Source organism: Rhineura floridana, chromosome 11, assembly GCF_030035675.1.
Source record: "Rhineura floridana isolate rRhiFlo1 chromosome 11, rRhiFlo1.hap2, whole genome shotgun sequence".
NCBI lineage: Eukaryota > Metazoa > Chordata > Lepidosauria > Squamata > Rhineuridae > Rhineura > Rhineura floridana.
Window position 1 is genome coordinate 57,101,907 of NC_084490.1, and position 24,778 is coordinate 57,126,684.

Sequence of the window (24,778 nt, forward strand, 5' to 3'; positions counted from 1 at the left end):
CACTAATTCAGGGGAGTGGAGCAGACTAGTGTGCTCTAGTTGGGAAACTAGCTCACCAGTGCGTACAGATGGCACGAATAGCAACTACCCCTTTAACCAAGATTATGGTGGGAAGGTGTGTATAATTGTAAAGCTTTATGTACAAAAGCACTCTATGGGAAAAAATGACCCACATGCATTTCAAAGGCTTTGTGTGCACACTCTTGGCCTTTTGGTTTAAAACTGGGCCCATTTTGCAGTTAAGGCCACATTAAACAAAAATCTTGCGCTGTGCAAACTAGCGGTTGCTCTTTGAAACAGAACAGATTGGACAAGCTGGCCATGAATAAGGGCAGCAAGGTTTGTGAAGTAATCAATGCAAGTTTATTTGCAAGTTTCCCAAAAGCTGAAGTTGCAAGCACAAGTAGGAAGAGAGATGAAGACAAGGGCTTTTACTTATGTGCTTGCTTTAATGATTCCCACTGAGAGTTCTCCTCACTATAAGGCTGGGAGAGAGGTCATTATCCCAAGATAAGAAAGCCTGGGAGACCACCTCCCTCACTATTTTCCCTTTTACTAGCTCTTGCCCCAGTAACAATGTGGCTTCAGGCCTGCACTGAATCAGATGCAAAATTGACCTGTGCATCTGCTTTCAATACTTGCAGGTTAACCTTTGAACAAGTGCATCTCACTGGGAAGGGAAGGAACAACTCTCCCCGCTCCCTTTTGTGTGAGACTTGCTCTTATATCTACAACTATTTCTTCAACACAATATTCAAAGCCAGTCGTAGAAGTGGACTCCCCCCCCCCTTTAAATGGGTGGAACTCCCTCAGATGCTGGGATATGCAGCGTTAGTAATGTGATGGTGTCTTATGACTTTTTAGTTATCTTCGCCATCAAAGCAATTTCAATCATGCATGTGACTCTTCCCACTTCAGAACACATGCAAACAGCCCTCATGGCAAGACAGCTTCTCTAGAAGAGCTACAAGTAGTACACATTTGGCTCTACCTCAAAATCCCTTTGCATGAAAAGCAACCTCCCTGCCCCATAAACTACCACAATAGTTTTTTTTTTAAAGGACTTGCAATGTTAAATGCCTTCAGGTGCCCTGACAGTAGCAGGAAATTGCAGGAAAAGTATTGGCCTTGCAGGGAGCCGTAACAATGGAAAGAAGGCAGGCTGGGCATTCTGATGGCTTGGCTGAAAAGGAGGTGTGTGTGTCTGTGTCACTGCACATAAATGCTAGAGAGTGTCTTTTGGAGAATTCTTCAAACTGCTAAGCAGGGATGATGGTGCCTGGCTTTGGAGGGCAAGAAGGTGACGGAGTTTCCCAGATGCTTGCAGGAGTATCTTCTCTTCACTCAATGTTCAGGTCTTTTAGTTTCAGGCTCACACACTGGAGGTATTGGGCATCTGGGTAGCCATTTCTGCAAGCAAAAAGCAAATTGGGGTGGGGGAAATGAAATAATTCAGTGCAGCCCTTTCCTTTGAACCATGCTTTTATCAGTTCTACTGCTGCACATGTGGTCCTATAGGATTACCCCCATAAGGGGGGCCTCAAGGAAGACACTGAATAGTGCCAGGAACTGTTTACCCAGAGATTTAGCTATGGAAGTGCAGCCATCCCACCATTTTCTGGACAGAAGCATGGGCAAAATTCCTAGATATCAGCGAATAACAAGCGAACATTACTGAGTGTTGTTCCAGAATGAAATGAACGGATTACTTGTTGGAGTCCTTTGTGCAAGGTGCAGAGGAAATTAGAGTGCCTGTTCCTTAAAAGTTTTTATATCTACTCCATGGAATATAAAATTTGGAAATAAATTACACTTAAAGACCAAGATATTTGTGTACTTGCTCCATGCTAAAGAATAAAAATAAAATTGCACACTAGCAATCCATATTCCCTGGCCCGTATGTTTATGTAAATTTAGAAAATGTGCATACAGTAGGGCCCCGCTTGTACGGCAGGTTCCGTTCTGGACCCCCGCCGTAAAGTGGAAATCACTGTAAGGTGGAACCCCATTGACTTTAATGGGGCGCGTTGTGTGAAAATGATGCAAAAATGCCACAAAATGCCACATAAGTGGCAAAATTGGCTTTTAAAGAGGGTAGGAAAGCCACCACATTAGCGGAGCGCCGGTAAGCGGGGCCCTACTGTAATTCATACTAGCTTTGTTGGTCAGGAGAACAAAAAGACAGCGCCTGAACTTCCTCTACTGAAAATTTTGTTCAGCAATCTTCATGGCTTCTGAGATTTTAGCACGCATTACTCACACAGTGCCAAGCATAACGTCACAGCCACAAGGACTAGAAACCTTTTTTTACTAAAGAAGGGCCAAGATTGTCTCTTACCTACTCCTTTCTGTGTTTTTTCTGCAAACTCTCAGAACCGAGGGGTATATGTTGGCCTACTTAGGGCCAAAAGTTTGTATTCCTTTAAAATCGACATGTGGAAGTTATTCCTCTGCTTGTTCACTCCAAAAGCCTTTGTCATCCTCCTTCCCCAGCTCCCTTCCTACTAAACACACACACATCTTCCCAGGCTCTGGTGCAAATTTTTTCCTTAGCACTTCCATTCTTTAAATTCCAGTATGCCTCTGCCATCCTTTCCTGCCAGCCTCACAATCCTGAGGCCTTGTCAAAGGTTACTGGAAATTGCTACCCTGGCTGTGGGTCACCTACCTGCCCCTGCCCCCTTCCATGCAGGTCTTATGGGGGATGGGTCCCCAAATCACCCTGTCCTCTGAGCCACAGGATTTGATTTGGAATGTCAGACTGTGCTCAAATGCCTTGCACAGAAGCACCATCAACCGCTGACCCACTGGATTGTCGGGAAGAAAGGCCTCAAAGTGATCTCCTTGGTAAGGATGCCCTGGGCGAGGATCTCCAGCCTTTGGGAGGAAGAGGGGTTTTAAACACTTGCATAGAAGAAGACCTTGGCTGCCAGTCTGGAGAAGGAAGCCAATAGCTGGGTCAAGCGTATGTGCATGTGGTGGAAAGGAAACTCCAGAAAGCTGAGCTTAGTCTCAAGATATCCAAATTAAAGGGCCAAATCAAGTTTGTATGTATATTTCATCCCTCTGCCTCATCTCATTCTGTCTGCAAATATTAAGTTTTCAAAGAACTAAGAATTTTGGACTGTGGGGGGTGAATAGAGGAGAAGGAAGGAAGAGAGGAAGATGGAGTGAAGTTCAGGAAAATGTTTGCACTAAAAAAAATATTCAAATGCTGAGCCAAGAAAAGCTGGATTCTTCAACCTTCTGGAAAGGATCAAACATGTATAATGAACAATTTAGTCACAGGAAGGGGGAGAAAGTTAAGCAGTCCATCCAAGCTCAGCTCCAAGGGTATCCTGCTCCTCCTCTCTTTTGGTCTTTGAGAATTTCTATGGGTGTTACCCAAATAATGTCAGGCCTATCTGAAAGGCCAGGAATTTTTATTTACAGAATACACAGAATTCAGGATTAGGGCAAGATACAGCAGCTATGAGGATAGACAAAAGGCTGTAGGATAACAAAGACAATACAGCGCCTTGCAAAAGTAATCTGACCCCTAACTAATGTTCTCATGTTAATGAATTACAAATGGTACATTATAATTTCATTCTGTATGATATTTTATTTTGAAAATCAAAATCAATTATTGTAAGGTAACTTTTGTAAGGTGGTTTTATGTTGGGAAATGTTTGTAAGAAACATAAAAAACTGAAACATGTTGCTTGCGTAAGTACTCAACTCCTGTGCTGTGGAAGGTCCCAGTTTACACAGATGAAAGGAACTGCTCTATCGAGGACACAATTACCTTACCATTGGCCTCCACCTGTGAACCATTAAAGTTGCTGTCACATTGTCAGGAGAAAAACCCCACTGTTGAAGGATCATTGGTCAGGCATCTGAAGGAAAACGAAGACTTCTACAGAAGTGAGAAATAATGTCATACAAATGCATAGATTAGGAAAAGGGTACAAACTAATATCCAAGTGTTTGGATATCCCAGTGAGCACAGTTGGATCAATAATCAGGAAGTGGAAGCTGCATCACACCACCCAGGCACTGCCAAGAAAAGGCTGTTGCTCAAAACTCGGTGATCAAACAAGGAGACTTATGAGAGAAGCCACAGAGAGGCCAACAATCACTTTGAAGGAGCTAAAGAGTTCAGTGGCTGGGAGTAGAGTAATGGTGCACCAGTCAATCATATCAAGAGCTCTGCATAACACTGGTCTGTATGGGAGGGTGGCGAAAAAGAAGCCATTACGCAAAAATTACCATCTGAAAACACGTTTGGAGTTCGCCAGAAAGCATGATAGTGCCCCAGCTGCGATGTGGTCGGATGAGATCAAGATAGAGCTTTTTGGTCAAAACACAAAGCACTATGTGTGGCGCAAACCTAACACTGCCCATGCCTCAAGACACACCATTCCTACAGTGAAGTATGGTGGTGGCAGCATCATGCTGTGGGGATGCTTCTCATCAGCAGGGACTGGGCATCCTGTTAAAATTGATGGAAGAATGGATGGAGTAAAATACAGGGAAATACTGCAAGAGAACCTGCTTCAGTCCACTAAGAAACTGAAGCTTGGCAGGAAATTCACTTTTCAGCACAAGGCCAAAACAAAATTGGAGTGGCTCAAGAAGGAAAAGGTGAATGTCCTACAGTGGCCCAGTCAAAGTCCTGATCTCAATCCCACTGAGAATCTGTGGCACTCCTTGAAAATTGCAGTCCACAAGCGACGTCCAACCAACCTGAACGACCTGGAGAAAATCTGCCAAGAAGAATGAGCCAAAATCCCTCTGACACTGTGTGCAAAGCTGGTACATACTACCCCAAAATACTTAAGCTGTTATTGCAGCTAAAGGTGGCTCTACCAAATATTAATGTGTGTGGGCTGAATACTGATGCAAGCAACATGTTTCAGTTTCTTATGTTGCTTACAAACATTTCCCAACATAAAACCAATGTCACCTTACAATAATTGATTTTGAGTTTCAATGTTTCAAAATAAAATATACAGAATGAAATTACAATGTACCATTTGTAATTCAGTAATATGAGAGCATTGGTCAGGGGTCTGAGTACTTTTGCAGGGCACTGTATGTACTGACAATCAGAAACTCAGTGCTGAGACCCACCCTGGCTTCTGAGTTTTTTAATCACTTCCAAGTTTTTCTGCACAATTGTAAAATCCCTTATACACTGTAAAGTGCTATAGAGACAAAGCAAAAAACCACCACCATGAGGATTAGAATCCTGGCATCTTTTTAAAAAATAGGCAGGCACCATATCCAGCATCTGCAAATCTCTACAGTAGGGCCCCACTCATACAGCGGGTTATGTTCTGGACCCCCGCTGTAAAGCGAAAACCGCTGTAAAGCGGCACGCATTGATTAACATTGACCAAAATGGTGCCCGACGGCCAAAAAATGCCATAAAAGCGGAACAAGCACCGTAGGAGCGGGGCCTTTCTGCAATTGACAACTGCTGTATTAGCGGAACGCTGTAAAGCAAAGCACTGTAAAGCGGGGCCCTACTGTATTTTCTTTTCTTTAAGCAAATTTCAGGCTTTTAAAGCTGTGAAAGTAGATCTGATATCCGGAGAACAATGTCTCCACCCACTGTCAAGGATTTCATCAATGGTGCAACTGGGGTGCTAAGAAGTATAACATGGGGCTTTGATGCCCCACACAACTACTTGCCTTTGCTTCTCCACAAAATAAATTAAATAAAAACAATCAACTGCTTAATTTATTAATGCTGTAAAATTCTCCTATTTTTGGTACAATATCTAAATTGGGTTTAGGGTAGAATACATAAAGTCTTGCACACAAAGGAAGCATTTTCATTGTTTTACCACCACCACCCCTTAAAATTTGCTAGTTCTTTTCTGGCAAAGGACCTGGTAGCATGTTCTACATACAAAGTAGATCAGAGCGTGGGAGTTTCAGCCAGGAATGAGAATTACTGGCAAGGCAGGCGGAATTCTAATTCAAGGAGGAGATAGACCCACACAGATGATACAAGGCGCCCAACAAATTGCATCTAAATGTGGCTCCTTACAGGCTATAGGAATGGGGAGAGACAGGTTTAAATCTCCACTCAGTTATGAACTTAACAGGGTGATACTGAGCCTAATCTACCTTACCGGTGGGAGAGCCATGTACACTGCCTTGAGCTTCTTGGACTAAAGGTAGAATACAAAACTTTTTTTTTTAAAATGAGGCACCCTGGAGTTTGCTGTAGTCATGGTGTATATATATGAGGTGCAATGTGACCTAAACAGCTAATGCAACAACCTAGTCATTGTGCACATTCACAATGCCTTATTCTCCGATATCAGAGACTATGCATAGTCTGTTTCTAGCTGGAAAGATTTGCAACTGGCCTACATCCAGTCCTGGAACCTTGAAAAGACTGTAGTAACTAGAGACAGAAACTAAGGTGTGTTTCTTGGAGACTGTGCATATTGACTGGAGAATGTGCATATTGACTGGGCAGTGTACATAACTCTGTCAACATATGCAGATCCTCCAATTTTGGGGGGGGTTGTGTGTTACCTGGAGAACGTACAAAACCCTGTCAAAGATGTACACATTCCTCAAGGACAATTGGAGATTATGCACATTGACTGGAGAATGTGCACACTTCCTTCTTCATGGACAAATTATGTGCACATTCTCCAGGCAGTGTGGTGAATGTGCACAATTGCCAGTTGTTATACACATCAGCTGTTCAAGTGACATTACTCCTAACAACCAATCAATTCTCTCTCACACACATCCACTCCCCCCCCCATAATCTGTTAACCTAACACAAGTAAAACATTAAATGCTGAAACCCTGAGAGAATAAGTAGGTAAGGTGGGCCCCACTCAGGATGGGATTAATGAATTTCGTTCCTGGTGGCAGGGCTCATTACCTTTGTAAAATGCACTAGTAAGCACATATTACAGAATTTAAATAACGTCACAAAATTATTGAAGAACTCCTGAGCTGTGAATGGAATGGAATTTAGGAAGTTGGCAGCGATGTACTTACTTGCTGTACTCCATCAGGAATGTCATATATTATTTTGAGCGTTGGATGTTGGAAGTCCCCAGGGAGGCTCTGTGATATGGTCGAAGCTCTAAAGGTTCCAGGGATGGCAGGGGAGGCACTGCAGTAGGGCGGGGAAATGCTACCTGTTGGGAAGCGTGTCCTGCAAGGCTTATTGGTCCAGGGGGCAGAGAACAGGACAGGATGGTTGCTTTGGCACAACTCACACTCTTCAGCCATGGACTCACTTCCTAGGCTGGCAGTTCTTAGACCCAAATCTGAGGCAACACCTTCTCTTGCTGCAGGGGAGCACTTGCCTGCCACCTGCAAGGATACTGGGGAAGAAACACCCAATGGTGGATCAGGAAAGGGCCATGGGGGGCTCTCTGCTTCATGGCTGCTTCCCTCCTTGCTGCAGTCTCTTGCAAAATGAAGCTTGTCTGGCAACCCCTGTCTGGTCACAGCCACTGATTTCCCAGGGCAACCCTGCTTGCTGGCATCTGGGGTTTGGTCATGGTTCTCACTTTGCCGTGCTTTTCGATCACTTGGGCAATTCGGTGCCACTGCAGGCTGGAAACTGCTGGCCTCAAGCGATCTCTGAACCTGGGAGGGCGAAGTCTCCCCAGCAAGGCTGTCTAGGCCAAGTGAATTCTCTAGCAGGCTGGTTCTCCTGCTCTCCTTCAGCTGCTGAGGGCTCCTTGTGCTCAACGTCTCGCCCTGAATTTTACTTTGCAATGCGTCACGAGAAAGAATCTGTTCAGCCAGGGCAGCCACCCTCCGAGCAGAGAATAAGCGAAACACTTCCAGGACCTGCGACTTTAGCTCACAGGGGTACACAAGGTCCAGCCTGTACCTGTCCCGGCTGACAACAACTTGGTCATCGAAATTTTTTAGGTAGCGACATAGATCACTCAGAGCCTCGTCCTCAGGTCCCTCCATGGCCAGCTCAGAGTAGGTGAAGCTCTCGTGGATATAAGCAGGAGGCACTGGGAAGGCCTCAGCTTTCTGCATGCCTGAAGACCCCCCACCATCCCTTTGGATAGTTAACAAAGGGGGGCTAGAGTGCCCCTGTTTGGTAATCTGAGACTCCACTTCCTTGCCTTCCTCCATCTGGGTAATCCTTTCCTTTGTGATCTCCTTCTGCAAAGTATGGTAGGGATCCTCCTGGGATTCTTGCTTTAAATAGTACACACTGGCTTGAGCCGCTGACAGGGGCTCAGCCACAGACACGCTGCTGAGCCTTCTGAGGTGAGGCCTCGGTTCTGCAGTCCCTGCGGCATCAAACAAGTTCAAGGATCTGAAGGCACTTGTGACATGATGAAGGGATGAAGGCTCCATGAGACGAAGGCTCATCTGGCCCTCCCGACTTGACATGGGGCCTCCAGACACAGCCAGTGAGGGATCCGTTTTCACCCCTTGAGGTACTTGACGGAATTCCACAGGCTGCCTTATCTGGCCCTTTGGTTCAGCAGCTGCTGGCAAAAACTGCAGAGAACGTTCATTATTTGGAGCCTGGCGTTTGGCTGTTTGAAGCGAGTCCCCTGCAAGCAGCCCTGCCAATGGGGTATCCCGATTTGAAAAGGGTGGCATGGAGGCCTCGGAACTGAATTTGGCAGCCAATTTGTGTTCAGATTTGCTGTTGGGCCTTGGTGAGCTCAGTTTCCTTGGCACAGACTCTGCAGGGGACTCGAGCTGGGCTGCTGCAGTTCTCTGTTCGTGGATCAGTGGCAAGTGTGCAGGTTGGGGGGTATCAGGTTTCTGATGATCCTGTGCAGCTTCCCTTCCAGCAATTAAATCTTGGACATATTGTTTGGCTCGTGAAACTTCCACCAAATTCCCAATGAGGCAGAAATGTCCATCATCCTCATGAATCAACAGTTGTGGGCAGAGGCTCTGAAGTTCCCTTGGAAGGCCCTTGCTGCCATCAGCCCCCAAATGTCTCTTGTTGATCTTCTCTTTCCGCAGAGTGCCCTCCAATTGCTGAGAAAGCTGAGAGAGTGCCAGGTGAGCAGAAACCAGGGAACTAACCCCCCCAGCCTCATCAGATGCTGTTTGCAGATAGAGGTTGGCAATGCCATCGCTAATGACATCCACCACACCCACCTGGTGCCGGTGCAAAATGTTGCTGAATTCCTCGCAGCAGAACTTCTGCATATACAGGTAAATGTCGGCGTCTATCACCAAGGAGAAGTCCTCCAGGGGCTCTACGTGGCTCTCCGCAGACTTTCTGGCTGATAATGGGCCTGCTGCAGTCTCCTTTTCATTTTCCCCCCTCTTGGCCTGGGTTTCCTCCTGGTGCAAAGCCCCATCTCCCTCTGCCTTCTCAGCAGATCTGCCTCCAAATGCAGAGGAGATGCTCACCCTTTGCTTGCTATTGAGGCATCTCAGCAACTCAGAAGTGAAGGCCTGCAACTCCGTGAAGGATCCTTTGACAGAGCAGGTCATCTCCTGAGCATTAAAGTTGAAATGTATGCCCCCATACTGCTGGCACAGACTGTACAGGATGTCCTTTCCATTGGGGATGCATCTATAATCAATCTTCATGTAGACGCGCACAAAGATCTGAGGAGGCAGAGCAAGAACTTGTTAGGAACCACCAAAGACAGGGACAGGAACTTTAAGGGTCACCTGTTAAAATGCCCATAAAAAACTTTGGTGGCCAAACTAGCTGGGATGACGGCAGCCACATGTCTGCTCCATTCACATATTAAATTATGGGTGGCTCTAATTTTTACATCCAAAGGAGTCAGCCTTTCCTACACTGATCATGCCTCCCCAACACACACACTGTCCCTGCAGTCTGTTTCCTCAAGACATCTACCCTGATTCAGTTCTGGTATCAGAGCCTGGCTGAGGAAAAGGTTTTATTCTTGTTTTGAAGGCTTATTCAAAGAACATCTTTGTCAGAAGTTCTAGCTCCAGCCAGGTTTCCACAACAAAGACAAACCCGCCTACATAAATCTAGTTTTCTCCAACACAGGCTAGAGATCTATCTCTAAGCAGGGTTTCCAAAACAAAAGGTGGATGGGAACTGACACCACATGGGCGACAGAGAAACTCAAAACACCTGTTTCTTTTAGAAACCCCTGCTGCTGGTCCACCCCACACCCACAAGAGAAGAACAAAAAACAAATAGCCACTTACATGAGCCAAAAGCAGAGACTTTCAACCTATTTGGACCAATGGGCACATTTTGAATTTTGAGAAAGTGCCATGGACACCACTTACAAAATGGCTGCTATGGGGTGTGGCATAACACAAAATGGCTGCCACATCTACAAGAGCAGAAAAAGAGACAGGACCTTAAAATGTGTAGGAATGCCCTGGAGGAAAAACACACCATTAGCTACCAACATGCTCACTCACAGAGAGAGCCTCTTTGCACCTCTCCTCTGTTCAGAATGGAAGGAAGGGCTGGGTGTCCAATCCTGGCATCCCATGAAATGTGTACATGAAATATCTGATTTTAGAGTGTACAGTTTTTATATATTTTGTTCTATTAGATTGTGTAATTTTATTGTATTTTTTTGATGTTCACCGCCCAGAGAGCTATTGCTAGTCGGGTGGTATATAAGTTTAATAAATAAATAAATAAATAAATGTGGATTTTGAGGAGATATTTACATAGATCATTCATGGGCACCATAGGAGGTACTGGAGAGTACTCTGGCACCCATAGGCCTAAAGGCTTCAGCCCCAAGCAGCGTTCACTGTATAAGAAGATCATACCACCAAGAGCATGCATGGCTCTTTATCTCTCAGCTTTCCCCTTAAGAGTTATGAGAGCCAGAAGGAAAGCAGCCTAGAAGCTGCCAAAAAGGAAGATTTGCAAACAAGGTAGAGGGAAATGAAATGCCTTCTAGGCCCAAGACTCAGGACTACCAGGTTTTTTTGTTGGGGGGGGGGCTTGCAAGGGGAAGGGAAGAGCAGTCACCCATGCCATAATGGAGCCACCACACAGAAAGTCAGAGCTGTAATCCTTGAGGCTAAATAATTACCAAGATTGTTCCCTCAGCAAAAGTATTCAAGAACAAAAAAAATCAGGAATTTGTCACTTTGGGTAGAAACACACTCATTGTTCTGCCGGTTCCAGTGTGTCTCCGCCTGAACATGGGGGGGGCACATGCTAAACCCCGCCCTTTTTAACTGTAAAACCTGGTGGGAGCAGCTTAAGTGCATTAAAAAAAAATCAGCTTCAAAGAGATTTCACACCTGATCAGCAGATCAAACCATTCCCCCCCCTCAAGGTGTGGCTAATGGAAAAGCTTTGATCTTACAACTGGTGTGTTTACAGCCTCTGGCAACTAGTGTGTTTACAGCCTCCCACCCAGAGCAAAGCAAGTGTGTTCTTTCATTGGGTACACTGGGTGCAAATATGCACGCCCCTGCACAGGTGCACAGTCATGGGCTGTAAACACACTAGTTACCAGATTAAAACATTTCCATTAGCCACACCTAGAGGGGGAACAGGTTGATCTGCCGATCAGTTGCAAAATCCCGTTTAAACTAAATTAAAAAAAAACATGCACTCAAGCAGCTTCCACCAGGTTTTACAGTAAAAAGGGGTAGGGTTTGACTAGCATTATGTGCCCCCGTTTTCAGGACAGAGGTGGAGACACACGAACCCGGCAGAACAGTGAGTGTGTTTCTACCCTAAATGAGGCTCCAATTGAGATCAGGAGCATGTTCTAGATCAGAGGCCTATGTGTTTTCTTCAAAATAAAAGCAGCCAGTTTAAGCATGGTTTTTAAAAGTGCAAATAATTAAATATATGGTTAGATATTGGTCAGATATTAAACAGTCCTCATTGCTTTGATTTCCTGATGTGTGTGCAGGTTGGGGAACAATCTGTATCCTCACTTTCTCTTTTGATTTAAGCTAGGGGTGGTGAATCTCTTCCAGCCTGAGGGTTACCCTCCCTCCAGGACAACTTTCTGGGCAGTTGCATGCCAGTGGTGGGTGGGGCCAGGGGCAAAAAGTGGGCGGAACAACAGGTGTGACTCTTACCTTTGTACTATAGGCTACATTCCAGCCAAGCAAAAGTCAGAGGTTTCTACACACACACACACCTCTCCATCCAGGTAAGCAAGAGGCATTATCAGAGTTGAGGTCCAGCCAAAAAGCTCTCAAAGAGGACATGGTGCAAGGGCAGTGAGAGGTGTGGCATAGAAGAGAGGGTGCAGGTAAGCGGGAGTCCTAAGGGTTGGATAGAGGTGCCTGCTAACAAGCAAGTTTCCTAATTATTTAAAAGGTTCTACCCTTTTCCTCTTCTGGGAATTCATAAATTAATATTCATACATTATCATTATTTTTTGCTATGATCTAAATTCCCATTGTATAGAGTGCATATGATCATGTTCAGAAATGCATTTCCAGCTCTACTGAGTAAGGACCTCTGAGTCATCAGAGCACAGTGGAAGTATTCAATTTGAGAATTTGGTAGGCAAAAACTGTAGACACAGAAGCTTCCCCTCTAAATAGCATTTAAGGGCTCCATAATCCCAGATGGGTAGGATCAGGGCTGTGGAGTCGGAGTCGTGGAGTCAGAGTCGGGAGCAATTTTGGGTGGAGTCTGAGTCAGTAGAAATGTTCTGACTCCGATTCTGACTCCGACTCCTTCATAAATGGCAAATGTATATTAACTAGTAATAACAAATTTACTGTAGTAAAATGGTAGCACAAGGCCCAATCCCTGGGGCTGATGGGAGTTGTAGTTCAAAAAAGTAACTTTTCCAAGCTCTGGATTAACATGGTGGTGATGAAATGCCTTGTACTACTATTTTACTACAGTAAATTTGTTATTACTAGTTAATATACATTTGCCATTTATGAAGGAGTCGGAGTCGGACAGTAGAAAAATAGAGGAGTCGGAGTCGAAGGTCTGGCGTACCGACTCCACAGCCCTGGGTAGGATCCACTTGTAGTTACTCGCTAGCTTTAAAGATGCCCTCTGCAGGTGCTTAGATGCACTCCAAATGCCAGTATTTTTGATCATGAAGATGATATTCTTTTAAAAGTTGTGTTTTGTTGCCACTATGTGGCCAGAGCTGCTTACAGCAATTTCTCCCATGACTGCATTTCTAAAGAATTCAGTTGCTCATTTGCACCCTGCCCTTCCTCCAAAAAGCTTGTCTACTTACAGGAAGTTATTTCAACCTCACCAAGAAACAAACACCAAAATGAAAAACCCTGGGAGGCAGGTTAGGCAAAGATATAGTGAGGCCATCCATGGAGCTCCCTTATGGTTGAGCAGGTCTCCGTAATCCATGTCCAGCTCTTGACACTGGTTGTCCTAACTAGCCAGTCTAGCTACTGGAACTTTAAAAGGCAGAAGAAAGCACATTTTACATATCCCATGTGCAAATATGAAACTTACACTGCTCAGAAGGTATATTCACTTGAAAAATATGCTCTTTTGTTTCTAACTCACATTAACAATAACATGCATACAACCAGCTGGATAGACTCTCAACCACATTTTTAGTTTCATATTTAAAAATACCACAAGTTCTTCCCACTCACATCCTAAGAATGTTGACTTCACGATCTTATGAAGGCAGTTCTGTGTCCATTCCAAATGCTGCGGGACCCTCTACACTGTGTAAGAATTGTTTAAAAGTCACCAAACCCATTATTAACAGTGTTCTTGCACATTTATAGCCTGTTTCTCCATTTGAAAGTACTGCATTGTTCAGCCAAAGGCAGTCTCCGTTGACCCTGCCAAACTGAAACTGTTAATAATGGGTTTGGCAACTTTAAAAAAAATCCTTACACAGTACAGACGTTCCTGCAGCATTTGGAGTGGACACAGGACTGACACTGGATGTTTAGGCTGATAAATAATTCAGCAAGCAGAGCTGAGGGAAAGAGGCGCTCGCTGCTGCCACACCAGCTGTTCCTCTTCCAATGCAGTTATAGCAAGCCTGACAAAGGCAAAGACCCTGGGCTTGTCCACATAATCCACTTTTAAATCAATGAATGCATAGTTAGTATCCATTTGTTGTGCACAATTCAGACGTTATCCTAGAGGTTGTACTTCTGTGTTTTCCTGTCACTGGAGACACTACATTGACGTGAACATGGAGAAAGCTAGCTCCCTTCCCCTACACTGCCTCCACCATTTCAGAAACATACATCTAAATTGTATTATTTAAATTTAATGGAATTACTCTGCTCTGGAAAGCTGGTGTTGGAGTCAGTTTCATTTAGGAAAGAACATCGAAGACTGGAATTTCTTTATGGAAATCATCTCACACATGATCCATACACTTACATTTAAATTTGTCTTTACATGAACTTCATTTTGTTTTTAAAAAACTCTTTTTTGGAAGTATACACATTCTGAATAAATTACTTGGTTGCAGCAGAAGATACATCCCAAAAGCTCAGAACTCCCAAGCACCAGTTCAGCATCATACAAAGCCGGTATAAAATCTATTTTTTCCCAATGTACTGGACTTCTAGGAAAACCCCATGTATTCCTTATGACTAACCAGCCAAGCAGGTTAGATGGACTCCTTGCTCAAGAGAAGCAGCCACTTGAGGATCTTCCGTTGCTCTAAAGCACACACTAAAAAATCCAACCAGCTTGTTCATACAAAAATATTACATTTGCAAGAGCTGCATCCTCAAATATCTCAAGCATCAGGACTGCAGCACACGTAGTAAGCAAACTAATTAAACTCTCACTCTGGATTAGCTGGATTCTTCCAGGGACACGTAAGTGACTACCATAATTGACCTGCTTACACTATGTGTAATGATCTCACCCTCAAAATATTAAAGGAGAGAAGTAGTGTTTGAAGCCAGTTAGTCAGTGATCCCTAGCAAGTTCAGGGGCTCTTGAACAGTATTTTTTTAAAAATGTGGTCCATTAGGGTAGTCCTGAGAACTACAGCCAGAACAGAGGACAATGCTGAAGGCACTCTGATGCAGCCTTTACTGTACTTCTGAGCCCCGGTTCAACTCTTTTGTTCAGGCTTCACAAGCCCTTCCAATTAGCTGATCATTGGGGATTGATAAGTGCTATGCAAAGCTGACCACTGGGGCATTATGGGCTTAATTTTGCCCACAGAGTTTGATTTCAAAGCGTGCAGGCAGAAACAGGACTCCTGCCAGCCAAACCCAGTTCCCCACTCCTGCTCTGAGGAGCAGGAAACTCTGCATTTGCTCAAATTCATTTTTAATTTTGTTGTCACATCTTTCAGAGCCTAGGCCCTGGCATTCAAAATTAAGTTCCAGAGCTGAGCCCTTGTGAGTGCCCACAGAAGAGGAAAGGGCTGCACATACTATGCTGCACACACAGTTAAACCATGCCCACATGCATGGGGAGCCAGCTTAAGGGATTCAGTTCCCCTTTGCCCCACAGCAACATACTTTTGCACTTTTGGTACAATAGAAACCTTAGTTCTGCACACAGATTGCATCCACTTGTTACACTTAATAGGATTCTCACTGCAAGGTGGAAAGGAGGCAATGTGCATGCTGCATGTGTGAATTATGCCTTCCTAGATAACCACTTCAGCACACAGTATGCCTTTGTTCATGTGACTCTGTGATACATGAAATTTAGATTCAACCAAATACGTATTTCAGGGCAGCCAAATATAGACCACGAAATGAAAACCCAACCTTCCATGTAAAACAAGATAGAAGAAATTAAATTTCCAACCAACCTGGTAGCAGAGATATTCTTCAGTCTCTAGCATTGTATACCAATGACACAGAAACTAGAAGGGTTACAAACCAGGAACCCTAAACAATCATTTACGCACAAAAATAAAACAAAAACAAGTTTCTTGCCCTCTTGGTGACTGGGCATGTGTCAGTAGAGCATATGTATGTGGAAATGCGACATTCATCACTGTTCCTTTCCGTTTTCCATGGCTAGCAAAACAAAATTATGTAAAATATATGCAAGTCTGGTTAACCTGTGTAGTTTGTTCAGATTACAGAAGTGGGGTTACCACAATGTACCATTTCTTTTGCCTCAGTATGTGCAATGCCACATTTACTAAGTTCAGTTCCCCCCACACTGGTAGAATATCAGTCAGCCTGTTACCTCATTGGGGTTCAATTCAGTTGGGTATGCTGACACTTCCAAAGGGTAGTTTTTCCCATTGACAGCCAAGACATGCTGTTTGGTCTTCAGCACTCGCTGAGCTACTGAATGAGAAAAAATAGCAATCAAAAGAAGCTAGCAACAACTGGCAGCCTCACCAAAAGCCATGGAAGCAGAACAAAATCTCATCGTGTTTTCCTCTATACACACATGCTTGGTCTACCTCTCTCAATATTTTGAGTCTCACTCAAATTCTCAGAATTCCTTCCTGAAATCCTCCACTCAAATTTCACATTTCAAAATTTAAAAGGCTGACTGTAAAACTGAATCTTTAGGCACGTGCAAATGTTTCATTTCTGCAGCATGTTTTAGCTTGTAAGTGTACTATTGGTGAGACAGGGGAAAAAGTTAGCACATTATTTTGGTGTGTGGAAAAAGAATTGAATTTCAAGCCCCCCAAAATGGACTTGAAATCTAGTTATGAATTTTCTCCGACCTCCAACACCAAATATGCTTTATATCATTGTCATCTTTCATCTTTTTTATATTTTTGAGGAAAGTGAAGTCATGTAAGACGTGTGGTATGAATTTAATTTCTCACCAAGGGAAAAAACATCTTACAAATTCTCCAGTATGGAACTTGCACGTAGACATTTACATTGCAATACTTGGAACAGTTTGCTGGTTTTCAAATATATGTAACATTTCAGCAGCTCTATGTGCAATGGGGGGGATGGACAATGTTTCATCCAGCTTCCAAATGATAACACTGCATTCATATATTCAACACACCACCTTCTCCCTCCAGCATACACTATCCTCCTCCCCTCACACAAACCACCACCATCCCTTGTCTACCTGTTGCATCTTCAAAGGTGATCATAGCACAGTCTGGAGACTGTGGTGCAAACTCAATGTTGACAATTTCTCCACCACCATTGCGTGCTCGCAGAAAATGGATTGTCAGCTTGTCAGCCACACGCTCCAGTGGCAAGTCAGCAGGGTATCCTCGGACACAAACTGTACAGCAGGTAGACATGCTGTCAAACCTGTGGAGGAAACCTATGTGTGAACAGAGAGTCTAACATGCTTGCAGGAGACCTGTGGAACTCATTGCCACTAATATCTTGAAGGCATTGTGATAAAGAGAATGGGGCAGGGAGGAGGAAAGTCTTTTTCCTAGATATTCTCCTCTTAGGAAAGAAACAGGTAATTTGGGGAAATGGAAGTATTTGCAATATTTTCTTGACATACCCAAAAGTTAAATATCCTTCAGCCTCAGGCATAATATATAGCATATGCAACTCAAAGGATCCGACAGAATTTCATTATATAGCATGGGGTGTGGGGCCACCTATGCTAAAAAGTCTTCTATACTCTTTGGATTATTGTGATGTTCAATGGCTTCAAATAAATACATCTGACTATCAGTTTTGTCTTGACCCACAGATACAAAAGTTGCTGACGACGGGAAAAATTCGCAGCGGGGAAATGAATCTGTTCCAGCCTTTGTTGTGCAAGAGAGTATATCTCTTGGCGCCATTTATTTATTTATTTTTAGATACATTGAAAATGTTGTCTCACCAGCCTGCAAAGGACAAATTGACCCCTTCCCTGCTGCCTCCCACCCCCAAAGTTTCTCCTCTGACCAGACCTTCCCCACGTGAGCCCAGCTGGTCTCGCTGACAAACAGACTCTGTTAGCTTCCCCAGCCCGGCCTGTCTGTTGGGCCGACTCCCACATGAATAATGCAGCAGCTGAAGGTCTCGCCTCCCCTCATGTGGGCGGCGAGCCACCCTGTCAACTCCTCAAAAGCCTTGTTGCCCCAGCACAGGTGCCAGGCCTGGCTCTGAGCTCTTGAATTATTCACTAGAGATCAAATTAACATGCAAAGAGGTATGTGTGCATGGTATAAATATTCATGATGCCTCAGGGCTTTAATTTTTTTTTAAAAAAAACACTCATTAAGCCTAGGTGGAATAGAACAACAGGAAAGGGGGGCAACTTGGTCTCACATCCCTGAGAAATGCTGGGATAAGGAGGGTCAGGAAAGGAGGGCGGTAAGTGTGCGTGCGTCACCATGGAATGGTGTTAAGGGGTAGACAGGGTAAAGTCACTGTTTTTCTGGAAAGATAGGAATGACCAGGCCGTCTTTTGTTTAGTTCTTCAAATCTCATTTCTGTATTACGCATACCTTGACCCCAACCATTCCACAGCGCCTCCTTGGAGGAGGATTGCTGGGCTAGAATTTCAAAGCAGGGCTAAACGAAACTAAGGGAAAGCTTTCACGGATGTGCTCACACCAGCCTTTCATTCAGCGTGGGTCAAGTTTCACTTGCACTGCATATCTTGCCTGTAGAAATCACACAAAGTTTGGTGTGAGCTAGTGGCACAACAGGGCCTCCATGAAAATGGCAACTACAGAGCAAGCCCTTTACATTTTTAAGGCGTTAAAAGAGGCCCTAGTCCATTCTTTAAATGGACTCAATGCACATTTAATTTTTTTTAAAAGCCATTGAGCGTCTTCAATATCAATCAAGATTTTTGACACTGGCAAGCTCCTCCTCAGTACAACTACTATTGGTTGAAATCACTCTGATGCCATGGAATGTTCTTCAGCAATGTAACTGCACGGGAAGAAAGCTGTCAGCAACAAAAACATTCACAAACAGCGCTGCTTCTGAGAGAAACATCGGAGATTTCAGCAATGTACTCATGTAGAATGAGATGATGATGATGATAGCTCGGCCTTCCCCCCAAAGGGAGTCCAGGGCAGCAAACAAATGAGAAAGCATTAAAAACATATTAAAAACAAAACATTTTAAAAAATCTTTTTAAAAAATCCAATACAGATGCAGAATGGGATAAGGTATCTATACTTTAAAGGCTTGTTGAAAGAGGAAAGTCTTTGGTAGGTGCCAATAAGACAACAGAGATAGAGCCTATCTAATAGGAACTTTGTATTAATATTCCAGTTACCTTAACACAGTCTGGCTAGTCTTAACATCCTTTCATACTAACAGGTGGTAAACTAAGTAGATTTCCCCTCTATCTTTTTGAAGTATACTCACACGAAAGTGGGGTTTTTAAGTACATTAGCTATTGTGAGGTCATCCGATGGTGCCCTGCTTTGAATAACAGCACTGCTGGTTTGGCTGGCACAAAAAGCAGGGCCTTTTCAGTGGTGATACCAATCTCTAAGGAAGTTGGTATCCTATTTCCCTTATGGCCTTCAGGAAGTTCACAAAGACCATTTTATTCCAGCAAGCTTATGGAAATTATGAAACCGTGGGTTGTAAGTTGTCCTATTAGTGCAAAGATTTCTGCCTGCACAGCAGGACTTCCTTTCCTTCTCCTATCCCCGTACCCCTGCCCCAGAACAGATTTGGAGGGATGCAGGAGAGGGAGAGGAAGTCCCATTGCACAGGCAGAAGTCCTTGAAAAAAGGATGACCTTGTTGAATACAACCCTGTTTATCCAGATTCTTAGAATGATTTTATGGGAGCGTTTAACCATTTGTGATAATGCTGTTTACTTCCTTTTAAATATGTGTTTTTACTGACATTGTAAGCATTTTATTGACATTACTGTAAACTTCCCAGAGGAAGGTTTTTTAGCCACACGTAAGGTACAAGTTCTTTAAAATCACATAAATGAATTAATGTTTACAGAAGCAGGTGATAATTAAAACAGAGTATCTATTTAGTTATTTAACAAATTTCTATCCCACCCTTCTACCCTACAACAGCGCACTCATACACAGTAAAAACCATAACATTAAAGACTTCCAGGAAGGGTGACTTCGCTTGTGCCTGCTTTTTGAGACGAGCTCTCGTCTCAGAAGAAGCTTTTCCAGCTTAAATCAGTCAAAACGTTCTTTTTGACTGGTGAAGATTCTCTCCCGGGGAGGGAGAGACGTAGAGATTAACCATAAAAGCCTGTTTTTGTTTGGGAGGACTGGATCTCATTAATTTATGAGAGAAGGTTCAGCCAGCAATGCCGGAGGACATCCATCAAGCTCTAGCTGAATAAGCGACACGTTTATCTTTTCTTTAAAGAAGAACGGACTTAAACAAGCAAGCATCCTTCTTTCTATATATTTTTTTTAATTTGGTTTAAATCGTTGCTGCAAAAAGAGATTTGTCAATGAATCAGCTATAAAGATCTTCTGGGTGAGTTAAAAATTTTCTCCTTTATTCACGAAACTAAGGAGGAAAGAAATTGAAAAAGCCTATCTTAGTTTTTATTGCAAAAAGCTGGCCTGGAAGTGCATTCTAAAGATACAAACGGAAGAGGGATTTCTATTTCGAGGAGGGAAAAAAATAAATAAATTTGATTTATGAACTTTGGAGCATTATATGTTTGGGATTATTTTCTTTTTGGTCTATTTCATTTTGACGAATCTACTTGTTCACGACGCCACTAACTCTTTTGAAGCTGGGAACTAAATTTGTTTTGTATTCCTGAACATAAGAGATAAGGCAGGCTGTACTGTCTATACTGTGACTTCATCGAGCCTGGAATATTAACCCAATTGTGACTGACATAATTTTTGTTTTTGTGGTTTTAAGAATGGCAATCAGGAAAGTGGCTGAGACCATGGAAGAAATTATGTTTCAGAAAATAATGGATGAGATTGAGATAACGAAACAAACCCTGAGACAGGGTAGACAGGAGATGAAAAATGAATTTAGCAAAATGACGCAGGAGATTAAAGAAATAGTGGATTCTGTGAGAGAGGAGATTGTTGAGATTAGAGATGAGAAAAGAAAAATTAAAGGGAAGATACAAGCTCTGGAGATTGGAACAAATGTAGAATTGGAAAAAGATCTGGAGTTTATGGATACTAGAAATAAAGTTTACTGTTTGGAACTTAACGTTGTCTCTGAAGAAATTAATGAAGATAATAGAGATAAAGTTATCAATGTCTTGGATAATTTTTTGGACTGGAATGATGTGATGGAGTTTGATATAGAAAAAATCTATGGAATTGACTACAGATATGTGACAATGGAAAAATTCTTAAGAGATGAGCCAGTGCATTTTGTAAAAAAGAACAGAGATATGACTTTACAACAATATCTCAGCAACATATTCAGAATTGATGGCAAGAAAAGATTTGTGATAAAGGAAATTCCCATCAGACTCTTATTATATGACTATGGCTATGACAGCAAGATTAATATGGGATACTGATAATGGAAGAATGGATACTGAAAATACTGGACTGAACAGGACTATTGAAGATGGAAGATGGAATCAATATTGATATTGGAAGAATGGCTATTGAAATCATTGGATCAAACTGGTTTGACGAGATGGATTAATCTATATGTTTATTTGGACTATGGCTATGATAACAAGATTATTATGGGATACTGATAATGGAAGAATGGCTACTGAAATTATTGGACAATAGGATTATTGATAATGGAAGAATGGTTACTGAAATTATTGGACTTAACAGGATTATTGAAGATGGCAGATGGAATTAACATTGATAATGGAAAAATGGCTATTGAAATTATTGGACCTAACAGATTTGAATGAGATGGATTAATCGACATGTTTATTTGGAGAAAAATTGAAAGATATATCTCTCAAGGAACTGAAACCTCTCTTTTGTGGGAAGAATAAAGTAATGTTTATGAGATCTGATGATTAATTAAGATAACTACTGGAGGAAAGTGATTTTATAACATATTTTAGGAGACAGGATTGTTATATATTGTAGACTTATAACTGATCTGCGATAAATCGGAAGTCAACATTTTATTTTATTGTTTAATAATTTTTGTTTTGTTTTGTTTTGTCTTTAAAAATTTGAATAAAAATTAATGAAAAAAAAACCCATAACATTAAAATATATAAAATACAGTCAAAGAATAGTTGCTAATTAATTTCAAAGTGCTTCACATCCATATCTAGTTGAGGTGGGGAGACACAGAATGGCTTGCCTCCAGCCACCCACGTGAACTCATTTATTTATTTTATAAAAATACCTGTATACTGCAATTTCATTTTTAAAAAATCAAAGTGGTTTACAACAATTATATCTATGCAGTAAACCGCATTCACAGATCATCGTATTACAGAAGACGTTTTCTTAATTGTCTACATAAACCTGGCAACATAGAAAAGTTGCATTCAAAGGTTAAAATAGGCAAGATTCAATCAAAGTACTTTCTGATCCATAGTTAGTCTCTTCTCCACTACTACTAAATTGATCTAGATCTGCCTATCCCAACCTGGTGCCCTCCATATGTTTTCACCAGATAGGATGAAGGATGCAAAATATCTGGAGGGTCCCTGGTTGAAGAAGGCTGATCTTTTATTCTAAAAGGTAGCAAGCCCTGCATATATATGAAGCACTAGTCTGACCCCATATGGCTAATTTTTCCAGAAAATCGGGGGAGATTTCATTGACAAATCAAGGTGTGGGTGACCCATCTGTGTTCTGTGAGCCACACGCTGGAGGCCTGGCTCTTGAACGTAGCCTGTGAGCGGCTCCCTTTGCGAATACCTGAAGGCGTTTTAACATTTGAAGAAAGCAATCGGCTAGACTTTTTTCAGCAAGGGGTGGGGCGAGAGGAAGCGCCTGGGCTTCAACAAGGCGCTCTTCAACCATTGGAGAAGGGGGACGGGAATTGCTAGGGCACACTGCGGCCCAAAATCAGTTTTAAGGGTCAGCAATGGCTCGGAGCAGTGCTACAGACCACAAAACGTTGCTCCCCCCCCCAGCCCCAATTTTTTATGTGGGGGACCTTCTCAAGCATCACACATTACAAACTTGCAACACATCACACCCACTGCATTTGCAACTCCCCAAGGGAAGGGGGCTGGAGTGTCATGTTTGAGGGGTGAGGGAGAAAGCTCGGTTGTTTGGTAGAATCCATGCCGGATATCCCCAGAAACCCTCCCTGCGTAGTTCGTAGCTGCAGGAAGGAGTAGCGGGGGAAGGGGCGAAGCCCGATGTGGTGGCGAACACGTCAAGGCACTGCAGATCGGCTCAGTTCGAAGGGGGTGGAAGAAGTCCCGGCGGGGAATGTCAGACAAAAAAGAGGGAAGGGCCCCCGGAGGAGCACAGAAGCAGTCGCAAGGATAGAGGAGAGGGGGCGCAGAGGTACGTACCTGTGAAAAGGTTGGCAGGGGCAACATTGACAACTCTAGCAAGGAAGCGAAAGCGAAAGCCTCGTCCCAGAACCGCCCTCTTTGCAAAAGGGAAGGCCGGAGAGACGCAGGAGGGGCGCGATTTACCCAGGCAGGCGCGTAATGGGGGGGGGTAACGCTGGCCTCTGGTCCGACGGGATTCGCACATACACTTGGGAGCCCAGCCTGGCCAGTTCCAACACGAGGGCATCCAGGCACAGAAGCGCAAGGAGTCAATCGGTGCCCCGTAGCAATCTGTCCGTGAAACGTCCATGTACAGATGTCATTTACCCCAAAGGAAGTTGCTGGGGGGTGAGCTTTCCTGAAGCATCTGGCTGACCACCTATTGACTAAGAGGGCCTTTTGAGCCAATCTATCAGAGATCTTCATATATCCTTAACGCTAACCCGTGCAGTCTGGGTTCTAGCCTGATGAACTCCCAGGACTTGTGTCTTCTGCGCGGGAAGCCGTTTCCAGAAGCATGAGGTTGGCTGGCGGCGGTAAACAAAATGCACTCAGAATCACTGCAGTTTGTGGCTAGGCTTTGTGCAAATCATTGCTTTCCTGAAAGCTCGTCAGATTTCGTTTGGGTGTTAAAAGAAAGAGAGGAAGACCAAACGAGATTGATTGATTCCATAGAGAAAGCCACAGACCTGAACTTACAAGATCTAAACAGGATGGTTTATAACAGATGCTATTGGAGGTCGCTGATCCATAGGGTCGCCCTAAGTCGTAATCGACTTGAAGGCACATAACAGCAACAAAAGTAGGCCTCAAGAAAGTTAGTTGTTGCTAATACTTTTTGTGAATTTATTTCCAAGACTGACCAGCCATTAAAAAAGTCTACACATCTCCCTTAAGTAATAACATTTTATAATTAATGTAAGGGGTTTTTTAAAGGACTTTTTTCCTGTGCATTCATGCCTCCTCCAAATCCATGACTGGCAAACAATTTTGCCAGCTATTAGCTGCCCAAGCACCCCACCAAGTAGCCAGTCTGTAACCCATCCTTTCTCCCTTTCCTCTATGGTGGCTGTTCCAATGGGACATCAAAGGAGAGAGAGAGAAAAGGAGCTCTTCCTGTTTATGATATGCCACTTTATTTGTTTTATAAGCTGCTTTTCCACCCAAAGGCCTGCAAAGTGGCTTACAAGTTAAAAACAAACCAAAACCAGGAACAATGAAACACCACAGCTATTAAAGTAAAAAGTAGCAATCAAGGAAAAAAACTCAACACATAAACATAACAGTTAAAAAACACAGTAATCAAGAGCCAAGAAAGCAAAACTTCATTCAAGACTAAATGCCCAGCAGAACAGAACAGTCTATACTGCTTGATCAAAGGCTTGTTATTCAGGACAATCAGAGTCATCTTGGAAAACCTGTGTGTTGGGTCACCACTACTAGCTCAGACACCTTGCCCAATAATGGTTAGTTTGATTCAGGCCACTAGTCATCAAAGATGGTGGGATCCAAGAAAGGTTTCTTGAGATTGTAACACTGCTACCCTTTAATATAGGACTCCATACCTGGGAGAGTCCAGTGCCATGCCGA

At 43.2% G+C, this 24,778-nt stretch overlaps 1 protein-coding gene across 6 annotated transcripts; it reads right to left on the reverse strand.

The window, feature by feature from the left end:
• Positions 1–340: 340 nt before the first annotated feature.
• LOC133367123 (uncharacterized) lies at positions 341–23,726 on the reverse strand. 6 transcript variants are annotated; one of them, XM_061590916.1, is made up of 6 exons: positions 23,207–23,726; positions 16,934–17,124; positions 16,076–16,176; positions 7,018–9,576; positions 2,669–2,877; positions 341–1,410 (listed from the first exon to the last, which is right to left on the reverse strand). In XM_061590916.1, exons 2-6 carry the CDS (start codon positions 17,112–17,114, stop codon positions 1,341–1,343), a joined length of 3,120 nt encoding a protein of 1,039 aa, XP_061446900.1. In that variant the 5' UTR covers positions 17,115–17,124; positions 23,207–23,726; the 3' UTR covers positions 341–1,340. The 6 variants fall into 6 exon arrangements, with proteins under 6 accessions (XP_061446900.1, XP_061446899.1, XP_061446902.1 ...); XM_061590915.1 differs by having other exon boundaries at positions 16,076–16,179; positions 23,207–23,722; XM_061590918.1 differs by lacking the exons at positions 16,934–17,124; positions 23,207–23,726 and adding exons at positions 10,159–10,289; positions 13,155–13,332 and having other exon boundaries at positions 16,076–16,155.
• Between the last annotated feature and the right edge of the window lie 1,052 nt (positions 23,727–24,778).